The sequence below is a fragment of the Excalfactoria chinensis genome, chromosome 5 (assembly GCF_039878825.1).
Source record: "Excalfactoria chinensis isolate bCotChi1 chromosome 5, bCotChi1.hap2, whole genome shotgun sequence".
NCBI classification, from domain to species: domain Eukaryota; kingdom Metazoa; phylum Chordata; class Aves; order Galliformes; family Phasianidae; genus Excalfactoria; species Excalfactoria chinensis.
Window position 1 is genome coordinate 5244133 of NC_092829.1, and position 10731 is coordinate 5254863.

General features: G+C 44.6%; 1 protein-coding gene across 2 annotated transcripts in view; it reads left to right on the top strand.

Annotated features, from left to right (window-relative positions):
- The window catches only part of SLC38A6 (solute carrier family 38 member 6), a 36296-nt gene extending 28224 nt beyond the window's left edge, over positions 1–8072 (top strand). For both annotated transcript variants that reach the window (XM_072337680.1, XM_072337681.1), the window contains 3 exons: positions 729–873; positions 982–1076; positions 2299–8072. In XM_072337680.1, coding sequence (XP_072193781.1) covers positions 729–873; positions 982–1076; positions 2299–2379 — 321 coding nt within the window. In that variant the 3' untranslated portion in view covers positions 2380–8072. The remainder of the gene's footprint in view (positions 1–728; positions 874–981; positions 1077–2298) is intronic.
- The last annotated feature ends 2659 nt before the right edge of the window (positions 8073–10731 follow it).

The following is a 10731-nucleotide window of genomic DNA, read 5'->3' on the forward strand; positions in this document are numbered from 1 at the left end:
TGTGTATCTTATTCACTTGTCAAGTGATTGATCAAAGACCACATATTTGCATATGTTCCACGAGAGCTCCAGAATAACGACGAACCGCTAAGCTAATTTGTGCTCTAGAGACAGATCTCAGATTAAAACTAACCCACAGCATTGTTTTTAATTTAGAGAATTCAGAACTTCTAAAGTTTATTTAGTTGGATTTTTTTTTTCTTCCCCTCCTAAATTGAGTTTTGCTGACTTAGGTTTTCCTTTCTGCATGCACGCACACACACACAAACACACTTGTACTTGAAAACTCAATTTCATTGCAAATTGAAAACACGTACTGACTTATTTCACCACGAGAATACTGCTTTGGCTTATCAATACCGTTCAGTTATGAAAAACAAACCAAAAGCAATAGTCAAAACTACATCTAGGTAAGTCCCCCATGGATTGCATTCCACTTGGCAGCACAGTATTAGCCCCCAGACCTTTACTTGTCCTAGCAGGAGATGTTAATAGGTCTAATGGCCACGTGATAAATACTGCTTCAATACTGAAGTTAATTCCATGCTACAGAGAGAAAAAAACATAATTGAACTATTATCAATTGATTTTTGCATTTCGAGTTAAAATGTTCTTTTGTGTCTGGTGTGATAAAATTCTTTATGCTTATCTGTGAAATTGAAATAAGTTTTAAGGAGGAAGTTCTTGTGTTCATTTACCCACAGAATGTTTCTTTTCCTTTTATGTAGGCGAGGAAAGCTGTATTGATGGTGTTTTTCTCTCACCTTCCCACGTCTTGGATTTGCCATATCCTTGTCACTTTAGTGCTGAATGCAATCATTGTTTTGTTTGCAATGTACGTGCCAGACATTAAAAATGTATTCGGGGTAGTTGGTAAGTTGTTGTGGGTTTTTATTGTTTTCTTTGAGGAGTTCAGAATGACACTGAGCAAGTGTGTTTCAATCGTGCTCTAAGTCAGGTCTGACTTTCTGGTTTTTATAGGTTCAACCACATCGACATGTTTGCTTTTTGTGTATCCTGGACTGTTTTATCTTAAACTTAGCAGAGAGGACTTCCTGTCACCACACAAACTCGGGGTATGTTTTTTCTGTGCATGTGCTAATTGTATTTAAAGAGGCTCCTTTTAGATACATTTTAATGCACTGGATAGAATGTAACCTAATGGGCCAAGTTCCAGTTTTCACTGCGGTTCACAGAATCTGGGAGCATTTTCTTGTGTTGTTCACGTTAGCTCTGCTGTGTCTGAAACTCCTTTATTGCAAGCCCTCTCTGACTAGCAGAGTGTCTGTATTCTGGACTGTTGATCTGAATACATGCTTTTCTCTATAGTTTTCAGATGTCTGTTTTTTAATCCAGTTTCTCCGTGGTTTTTACGCATTACTCTGATGTTGTTTGGGCAGCTGGGACAAAGCCAGACTGTGTTTAAGTGAAACAGTGTTTGTGCTTGTTTTCTATTTAAGCCTTCTCAAAAACATGTTGGTTTTGTTTTTTCTTTTTCCTCTATGGTTTCTCTTTTGGCACAGTAGGTCGAGTTCTAATTGGAATTTGTGCAGCAGCCTGCGTTTTGCACTGCGACTGTGCTTGTCTTCTTCTTAGCTGCTTCTCAGTCCAACATTGTGGCAGTGCCTCAAATCATGGCATCGTTCAGGTTGGAAAAGACCACTAAGATGCCCAAGTCAAACCCCAGCCCATGCCCACTGCCCACATCCCTCAGTGCCACATCTCCATGGTTCTTGAACACCTCCAGGATGGTGACCCCACCACTCCCTGTGCAGCTGTGCTACTGCATCCCCACTCTTTCTGAGAAGGATTCTTTCTTAATATCCAACCTGGATCTTCCCTGTTACAACTGAAAGCTGTTACCTCTCATTCTAAAAATGGTGACAAAGTGCTTATGCTGCGACCATCTGCCATTGCTGTGAGTTATAGGACTGCTCTCATGTTGATGAAATAGGGAACCTGAAAGGAAATCCAGGGATGGTGCATTTTCAACCATTTTGAGTAAAATACAAATTCATTTTCTTCATTCATTCGCATTTGTGTTTGAGCAGATCTGTACAGTTCTCAGGTGAGCAGCGAAAGTGAACCAAACTGTTGTGAGTGTGCCCAGTGAAACTGTCCCAGGCAGACTAAGTCTCATCTCATTCTAAGCAGACACCTCGTGTTTGATGACTAAGTAATTTGCAGCATGAAAGATTATTTTAAAGCACATTGTTTAAACCTGTTTTTACAGACTTTTTATCTTCAGCATAATACATAAATATATAAATACAGATATTTTTCCTTCTTTCTCCACAGGCATGTGCATTGGTTATCTTTGGCATATGTGTTGGTCTGCTTAGTTTAATTCTAATAATCCTCAGCTGGATTAATCAGTAACACCGTGTGATTACAGTCCAGAGTGGGCTTCAGGAGGACGACAAGACCCAGAGATACTGACAGCCTACAGAAAGCACCGACAGCAACCACCTTCAGAACAAATAACACTATTTCAGCCTGCTGGTGATGTTCCTTCATTACTCTCGAGTCTAAAATACTAGTTCTTAATGATGCTCTTGTGGCAGGGAAAAAGATCTCTTGATAATCCCTGCTATGCAAAGGTAGTTTGGTGCAGGCAGTGAACGAACGCAGAACCTTAAGACAACTTTTCTTTTAAAGAGAATGAGATGGATTTTAAATCACTTGTGACGTGTGTATTGTGTATTATCCTAGAAGTAAAAGACAGCTGCTGCTTCTGTAAGTTCCAGAAGTTCAGCCAGTTGATATTAGGAACTGACTGATTCCAAATGTTTACCTTAATTTATCCAAATACAGACTCAGAGGCCAACCACCTCAGCCCAGTTTCATGGGCACGTCATGATAACCGTATTCTTGTTTTATACCTCCTGTGTACTTGAATCGTACTGAAGTGATTTTTAAATTAGGAGCTTTTGCCCATCCAGCACAGTAGGTTCTTGGAGCATTAGTGATTCTGTTTTGTACTTAATAATAGACCGCTTTCAGTTAATGTCTGCTTTTGAGTATTATTCAAATTACCTCAGTATTCCTGCCAGTGGGAGACTTTTCTTTTTCTCTCTCACTCCCATTTCTACCAGAGTTTCCTACTTGAAATAGAACGTATCTGTGTTTTATGTACTGCTGTGTGTTTGGACTTGAAAGGTGGCATTCTGCTGTCCTGAAGGCAAAGGAAATGTTATGTTTACGGAGCCTTAATTTTACCCCAAACTCTCTAAACATTCACACACCCTTTTGTAATTGTACTTTTTTTTTCTGCCTAAATGAATCGTGAATGCAGTTTTCAACACCAGCTGGGCTTTGTTACGTGTAGTATGGGGTGCCCATCACAAAAGTTCCTCATATCAGCCGCTGCTTTCATTCTATTAATATCATGGTAAGCATCCTTAAATTTGTTACTATCAGATGGAGTCAGATGTCTTTAGAATAGCTTAGTCTCTTTAGAGACTTCATACCCTGAAGAAGTTAAGCCTCCGCAGAAATGTAAAGTTCAGAAATCAGACCTCAGACTCAAACAGCAAGATTTAGAGAGTGGGAAAGTTCTTCATTATTTCCAGACGCAGTATTTCTTTTAATTCAGCTTAGCACTTTTACATCCAAGGATTGGAATAAGGTACAAATGAAATAGTAAATTAATTCATCTGGTTAATATGAAAGAAGCTAGTGTGTGACCTTTATGGAAATGTTTCTGTCCATAAGGTGAGCAGTAAATTATTAGTTGGTTCTAGGTAGAAAATCCTGTTGAAATGGTTCTGTTAATATGTTGGCATATGTTTTCTCATTTGAGGTAGGGAAGATGCCCTAGAAACTGACATTTCGAACCTCTTAGCAGCGGGTCTGTCTTTTTTAAGCTCCTGTGCAAAACTGGGGCCAGAAACTAAAAGTGAGAAATAAAGCTACAGCAAAGTCATAGCTGGGCCGTTCCCAAAAGCACTTCTGCATAAACACTCATACTTCCCAATGATGCAGGAGAGGCAGCATTCAGTCTTTGAAGTATTGATATTTTATTGTTGTTAACGTTGTCGCGATAGATGGTGACTCAGCTCCTCGCTGCTGGTGGCTGTAGAGCAACCTGGTTTCAGCTTGGAAGGACTTCACTTGTAAGCTGACTGCCTTGGGAAAGCACAGCTGCCTGTGCCAGTGGCCGCAGGGAGCAATGGGCGATGGCGCTCTCCAGAAAAGGATGTGCCAAATTCAACATAACCCAGAGAGAATGCGCTTGATCCTTCCCTGTGTAATAGGGAGGAACAGAAAATAGCAGACTTGGAACCACCATCTCTGTTCCTGAGCTGGCAAGCTGTGCCTTCTCTGACTTCAGTGCCAGCAGATCGCTCAACTCCTGGGATCTGTAAGATGTTTTTTCCTTTAGATAGATGGCCTGCAGGCACCCAGGTGGTGTTGGTGTGCAGTTGGTACTGCTTCAGGAATCCTTTTGCCTGAGGAATATTCTTCTGCTTAGGAGTTTAACACAGAAATAGACTCGAGTGGTGAGGCGTAGGAACTAACTCAGGAGTCTCGTTAGGATCCCCATCCTTTAAAATCAGTTCACTATATTCAGAAAAAGACTGCAGTTCTTTTTATCACAAAGCTTCTACCTGAGGTTTCATGACACAAGGTGAGGCCACCACCAGATACAGCACATCCTGGGTAGAAGTTCACAGCTTCTTCCTGTGGCACTGGCACAGCGGTGGCTCCTGCTCAGTGTGTTTCACTAGCAGAAAACCTGGAAGGGTGCTGAGTTATCTGCCAAAAGCTGAACAAAGTGAGGTCTCTTGGGGGCAGGAAAGGGAAGGAGGATGGAGCTGGACTGCCTTTCTAAGGCCACGTCACTCGTTAGATCAGTGTTTTTCTCACAAACCTCACTCTCCATCTTTGTGCACTCAGGGTGCCTCTAGCTTGAGAGCCCTCTGATCTCCTGTGATCAAGGGGTTGGTCGGACAGTTTCTCAGCACTGTATGAGTACCAGGGACTGGGGCCATTCATCTTGCCTTTGTCCTTGCAGCACAGGTGTAGCTCCTCCTGCCTGTGGCTGCCCTCCGATAGCTGTGTGCTCCCAGGCTTTGTTGGCTGTGGGGATTCTGCCAGGCAGAACATCTCTGGCAATGCTGCAAAATCTATTTTATATGAAGTGTACCTTGAGAAATCAACGATAGCTGCAGATCAGGAAATGATTTTCTAACCGAACCAAAACTTAGGAAAACAGGAGACCTTCCATTCACGTCAGCGGACTGTAGATATATTTTGTAAGGCGCTCGAAATGAGTAGGAATATTTCTTAGAACTGCGAGGTTTTATGAAAACCATTTCTCATAGGTCATGTCTTGCAGCTCACTATTGAGTAGTAGTTGTAAGGCATCATCGCAGGCACTTTATTTTCAACTCTGAACAGCAGGGCTTCGTATGGAAGATTTACATCATCTGTGAAGGTGCAGAAAGTTGGCAAGGCTCTGCTGAGCTTTTGCTCTTTGTTTCTCCCAGAGAAAAAAAACTTGAGTCTGCCCTGCACTGCAATCCTCTATGCCTGCACAGTTTGTGTGCGTTGTGTTAAAAGATGGGGCATGAAATAAGGTGTCACTTTTACAGCTGCTTCCTGTAATGCTATGGAAATCACTGCATTATTGTTTTTAAGCCCTGGGTACACGAGCCGGGCTGTAAACTGACTGCCCTGGTAGGTAGCATTGGGCTGATGAATACCACCGGGTGAAGTTAATGTTCCGTTAGGATGAAGGGAAGCAATTCACACCTCTGCTGGAGCTCTATTATTACATTTTGGCTGCGGTGCAGAAGGGATGGCAGCACACCGGTTTGCAGAGCGCTGTTATCATCCATTTGCAAAAGAGTTAGAAATGCTGCTACTTTTAAGAAGGTCCTACGATACGTAACTTAAAACACGAGGAGAGGGCTGCTAAATGTAGGGAAAGGTGCACGTATTTTCCACAATTCAGCATCAGAGCAAGGATGCTGGTTTTAGTCTCAGTCTTCCCCAGACTGTTTGTGCATTATGTCCGTGTAAGGGTTTCATAGCAGCTGTACACAAGCATGAGTTCTGTTCAGCTCCACTCTCCCACTTATGTGCTCCAAGATATATTTTTCTTGCGTACGGACATTTTTTTGTTGTTGTTATATTTCCAGACTGGTGAATTTCAATAGTTCTGCTTTATTATGTGTATGCCATTTTATTTTCTGAAGCCTCAGCTAGAGGGATCCCTCAGCATTTCTGGCCTCACTTGGGAAGGTTGCCTTTCCCGGCTGCACGAGGAGAACAATGTGAGGGACGAAAATGAGTTGGTAGCCTTTGATTTGCTTTCTCTCGTTCTCCTGTTTCCATTCCGTGTCCATGTAAGGGCTGCTCAGGTTTCAGATGAGCTGTGGTGAGCTGGGCTGGAGTCGTCTCTTACAAACAGCACTGCACACAGAGTGCTTACAGCCTGTGTGTGTATTGTGCTCGATGCTTATTGTTTATTCCCTTGTTTCTAAGCATCTTCATACTGGTTTCCACTGCAGCTTGTTTAAAATCCTCTCGTGTCCCCGTGCAGTGTAAACTGAACCTCTGTGATACCATCCTCTCCTCTCTGCCCCTCCTTTCACTTTCCCCTGAGCACGGAGACACGACGGTGCAACAAGATCTCTGTGCTTGAGCTGCTGGGGCAGATGTTACATCCCACCCTGCTTGTAAACATGTTGTTTGCATGGGAGAGGATGCGGGCTTGTTCCGTGTTGCTGTATTTCTGACTGTGCACAGTCATTGTGGTATGGATCTGGAAGTCAGTGCTGTGAAAGCTGCAGCCTGTGAAGGCTGAGAGGACTCAGAGGAGCCATCTACCCATGTGTACCTCTGTTGGGTAGCAATATATATATATATATATATATAGACCTGGGTGAGCTGATCCAAAATGGCCAGTCTTTTAAAAAAATAATAATTTCATTAAACTAATTCTTAGGATTATCTCTATAGAATATGGCAATTTTTGTTAGCATCATCATGCAGAGTCAGCAGGGCAGAACAACACATGAGGACAGAACTGGGCCCGTTCTGGATACAGGTGATCATTTCACCTTGAACACAGCTGTGTTGAGCTGCCTCCGAGGCTCCTACAGAGCCAGAGGGAGGTCCTGAATTTGGAATCCTTCTTTATTTTGCTTCCTATAAGCAGTAGGAGGAGATGGACATTGTACCAGTGCATCCCTGCAAAGATGTGAAGATTAATCGCGTTGTTTCCAACTGTCCCTATGTACAGAAATGAAAGTTAACATGAGCTCAGTAGTGGACATCCTAATGCACTTTAATTAAAGCTTCAGGTCAGCCCAGGAGTTAAAATAACATGGATTGTTGTAGAACTCCTTTCCTAATTAGATTTAACACTTAAGGCGCAGTCATTGCTTTGCATTGCCTTTGATGTTGAGAGCATTCCTTATAGCTGTTCTGCATCCCATGGAGCCTTGGGACACATCTGCTTCCCACTGACTGCCACTGTCTGATAATTCCCACTGCTGAAAAAGAGCTGCCTCATTTCTGCAGTTTGTGGTGATGTTTTTGCCGTATCTGTGTTTCAGCAGTGACCATTCAGCTTAATGGGGGAACTGAAGTTTTGCTTTCTAAAAGAAGTCATCTGTATGTAAAGAAAATACCTCGTGAGCGTCTGATCTGTGTGCCATGCATTTCCTGTTTTGAGTCCTTCCTCCCACAGATTTCTATGGAGCAGCCGTGGCGTGTTCCAAGAAAAACAGAAAATAAAGAACAGTGTTTGCATAACTCATTTGCTGCTCATCCTTGCTTCCTGTGCGTAGTCTGCATAGCAAAACCAACCCGGCGCTGCCGCTCTGCTGTCGGTTCCAGAAGTGCAAAGTTGTTGCTGTTACCCCAACTCAGCTTGTAGCATCTCCATGGCCAATGAAAGGTGGGAGACTGTGCGAGGAAACTGCCTGGGAACCACAGCATCATGGAAGGGAAGGGAAGGGCCTTCTGAGCTCTCTGACAGCTGTCCTGTGTGCACACAAGGCAGTTATATGGACCAAAACTCATTACTACTGGCTTGATTCCAGAGCTGTAAGAATGGAAGCGTGCTCCTTGCATGGAAATGAGCATCTCGTTAATAAAATTCACCCTAACTAAGAATTGGTACAAATGGCCCCACAGCTGCATTTGTCATGTGTGATGCAGAAGTTGGTGCTGCCCTGCAGCAGCTGCTCATACTTGTTGGTGCTGCCGAGTGGGTCCCATCCCAGCTTGGTTTTCCTCTTGCTTCCAGCATCACCACTTGCATGCTGGTGGATCACACAGCAGCCCTGGGATGCCAGGCAGCTCGCTGCACCTGGTTTAGATTTGAGGCTTGTTTACACATGATGTCACACTCCTATTGTCAGTGCAGCAAAGGTCAAGACAGTTCATTTTGGGAAGATTTGCACTGTTGAGTCTTCGCAGTGCGGCCATTAATGCCTTAACCATCTGACTTGCGTTTCAGTGTTCTGGCATGATGTAATAATCAAGGCACTGGGTTTATACGATCTATGGGAGTCTGATTGGCCCGGGTTGTAGAACTACTTTAGTGGAGACCAGTGTGGAAATGAGGGCTCCATTTTTGTCATGTAGCAAATGGAGGATCTGGCCAGAGGAGAGCGGAGAAATTTGGAGACTGGGTCCATGCAGGAGCCTCCCTTCCAGGTAGTTGCATTTGATATTGGGATTATCACATTTGGTGGGCATGGTGACGATGGGTTGACAGTTGGAATAGATGATCTTAGTGGTCTTTACCAACCTCTGTGATTCTATGGTTCTGCACATGGGGATGGTGAAGGGATCATGGATGTGGTTTGCAGGGCTGGAGCCAAGGGCCAGGAAAACCTCCAGGCCCTGCTGCCCCCTGTTCTTCCCTGCTTAGTTTGTTCTCTGTTTCATTCCATTCCCAATCCAGGAGCAGGGTGTACCTGCTCCTACCCTGGTAGGAATGCTGATGGAATAGCTCTCTACAAGCCATTTGCTGAAATGAGGTTGTTAGAAAGTAACTGAGCTGCAGCGCTTCTTTAGTGCATTTGGTGGCCCTCCCTGACGCCGTGCACATACTGGAGCATGAGGACTGTGCACAGCACAACCACGGAGGGGACGAGGAGCTGTGCTGAGTGGTTGAATGTAATGCTCATCTGAGCATCTGTGCTGGAGCCAGCCCCGCAACTGCTGTTGGAAAGGTATGGTTTATACTTTTGGTATTTCCTAGCGCTGTATCCACTGCTGTTTAGAAGCTGCTCCTTGGGGAACCGTCTGAGCAGCAGAACATTCATCTGGGCCTTCTCCAAGGGCAGACTACACCAGCAGTGGCAGTGAGACATCGTTGTACCTCAGCTGCCAAACATCAGTAGATGTCTGTCTCTCCATTTCCCGATCTGACCGCTCACTTTGTTCATTCGGAAGCCAGGGAGTGACTTTTGCCCAAGGGGTGCAAAGCCTCAGGTTGGAGCTCTGTAGACCTCATAGATTTTTTTTTTCTCCCCCCTCCTGCAGATTTTAATATTGCAGAGGCTGATATTTCACAGAGTGAAATTCCTCTTTGAAACCCATCTTTCCACTTTGAATTGGAGACACATTAACGCCCAGGCTGCTGGGAGCACACAGAGCAGCGGTGTCCTTCCCTGGAACTGCTGAACACAGAGCTCAGCACGGCTTTCTGCATCCCGTTCTCTGCAAAAAAAAGTTAAAGTGCAAGGAGTAGAGAGAGCCATTTGCTGAACCTGCACATCTATTTTTACCCCCCTGCTCCCTAATGTTCCTAGAATAAATTTTTTAGTGCACAGCAGGTTAGGAAAAAAATAGTGCTGATGGCATCTGTGCTATCCCCATTGTGCTGCGAGGAAAGATATCAGCTGCTTTGCTGACCTGTCACTTGCACAAAGCTGCATTCCAGGTACTGAGGCCATTTGCTCATCAAGCTTCGCTTGACGAAATGGCCACTGGGGTTTATATATAGGCTGCCCGCCCTGCCAAGTTGCCTGGAATTCCTGCAAACTGAATGAAAGCTAGAGGGGCAGCTTGAAAAATAGAGCTGCTAATCTGCCGGTGCCTCTGGGAGAGCCAGCCGGGATGTCCCAGGGCTCAGGGCCTGATGTCCTGCTGGGGGTGAAGCAGCTGGTGCCCCACTGGGGACTGGGGGGTGAGGAGGGGCTGGGGGGATATTTATAGTGGGGATGAGCAGCAGCTTCAGGGCTGGGAGGGGCATGAGAAGTCAGGGCAGCTCCCCAGGGTGCAATGGGCACAAATATCTCTACTCCAAGTATCTGCTCTCATATTCATTACTGGCACAGTATGAGTTAGCAGCTCCTGATATCCATGGAGAAACTTTAGGCTGTGCCAGTAGCCAAAATCGCATCTTTGAGAACAAAAATTCTTCTTTTGTGGTTGTAGAGCAGACCATGGACATACCAAAGCAAAGCAAAGGTGTGTTCAGCGCATGGCTGTGAAACAGCGCACGCACAGAGTGCAGGACTGACTCAAGGTTTCCATGCTTGCGTTTGGTGATGCCACAGTGGTTCTTTTCAGCTTCATTTGCAGATGAGCTTTTGAACGATGAGCCAGTGAGGTCAAGGAGATGGATGGACTCTCCAGTCACACGTACCTTGTTTGCTTTGTTTTCCAGCCTGCCTTGCTGGCAGCTTTTCATTCCTCCCAAGGATGTTGGTGTTGGAGGCACAAAACTGACAAACTGAGTGCTTAAGTCTCTGCAGTGAA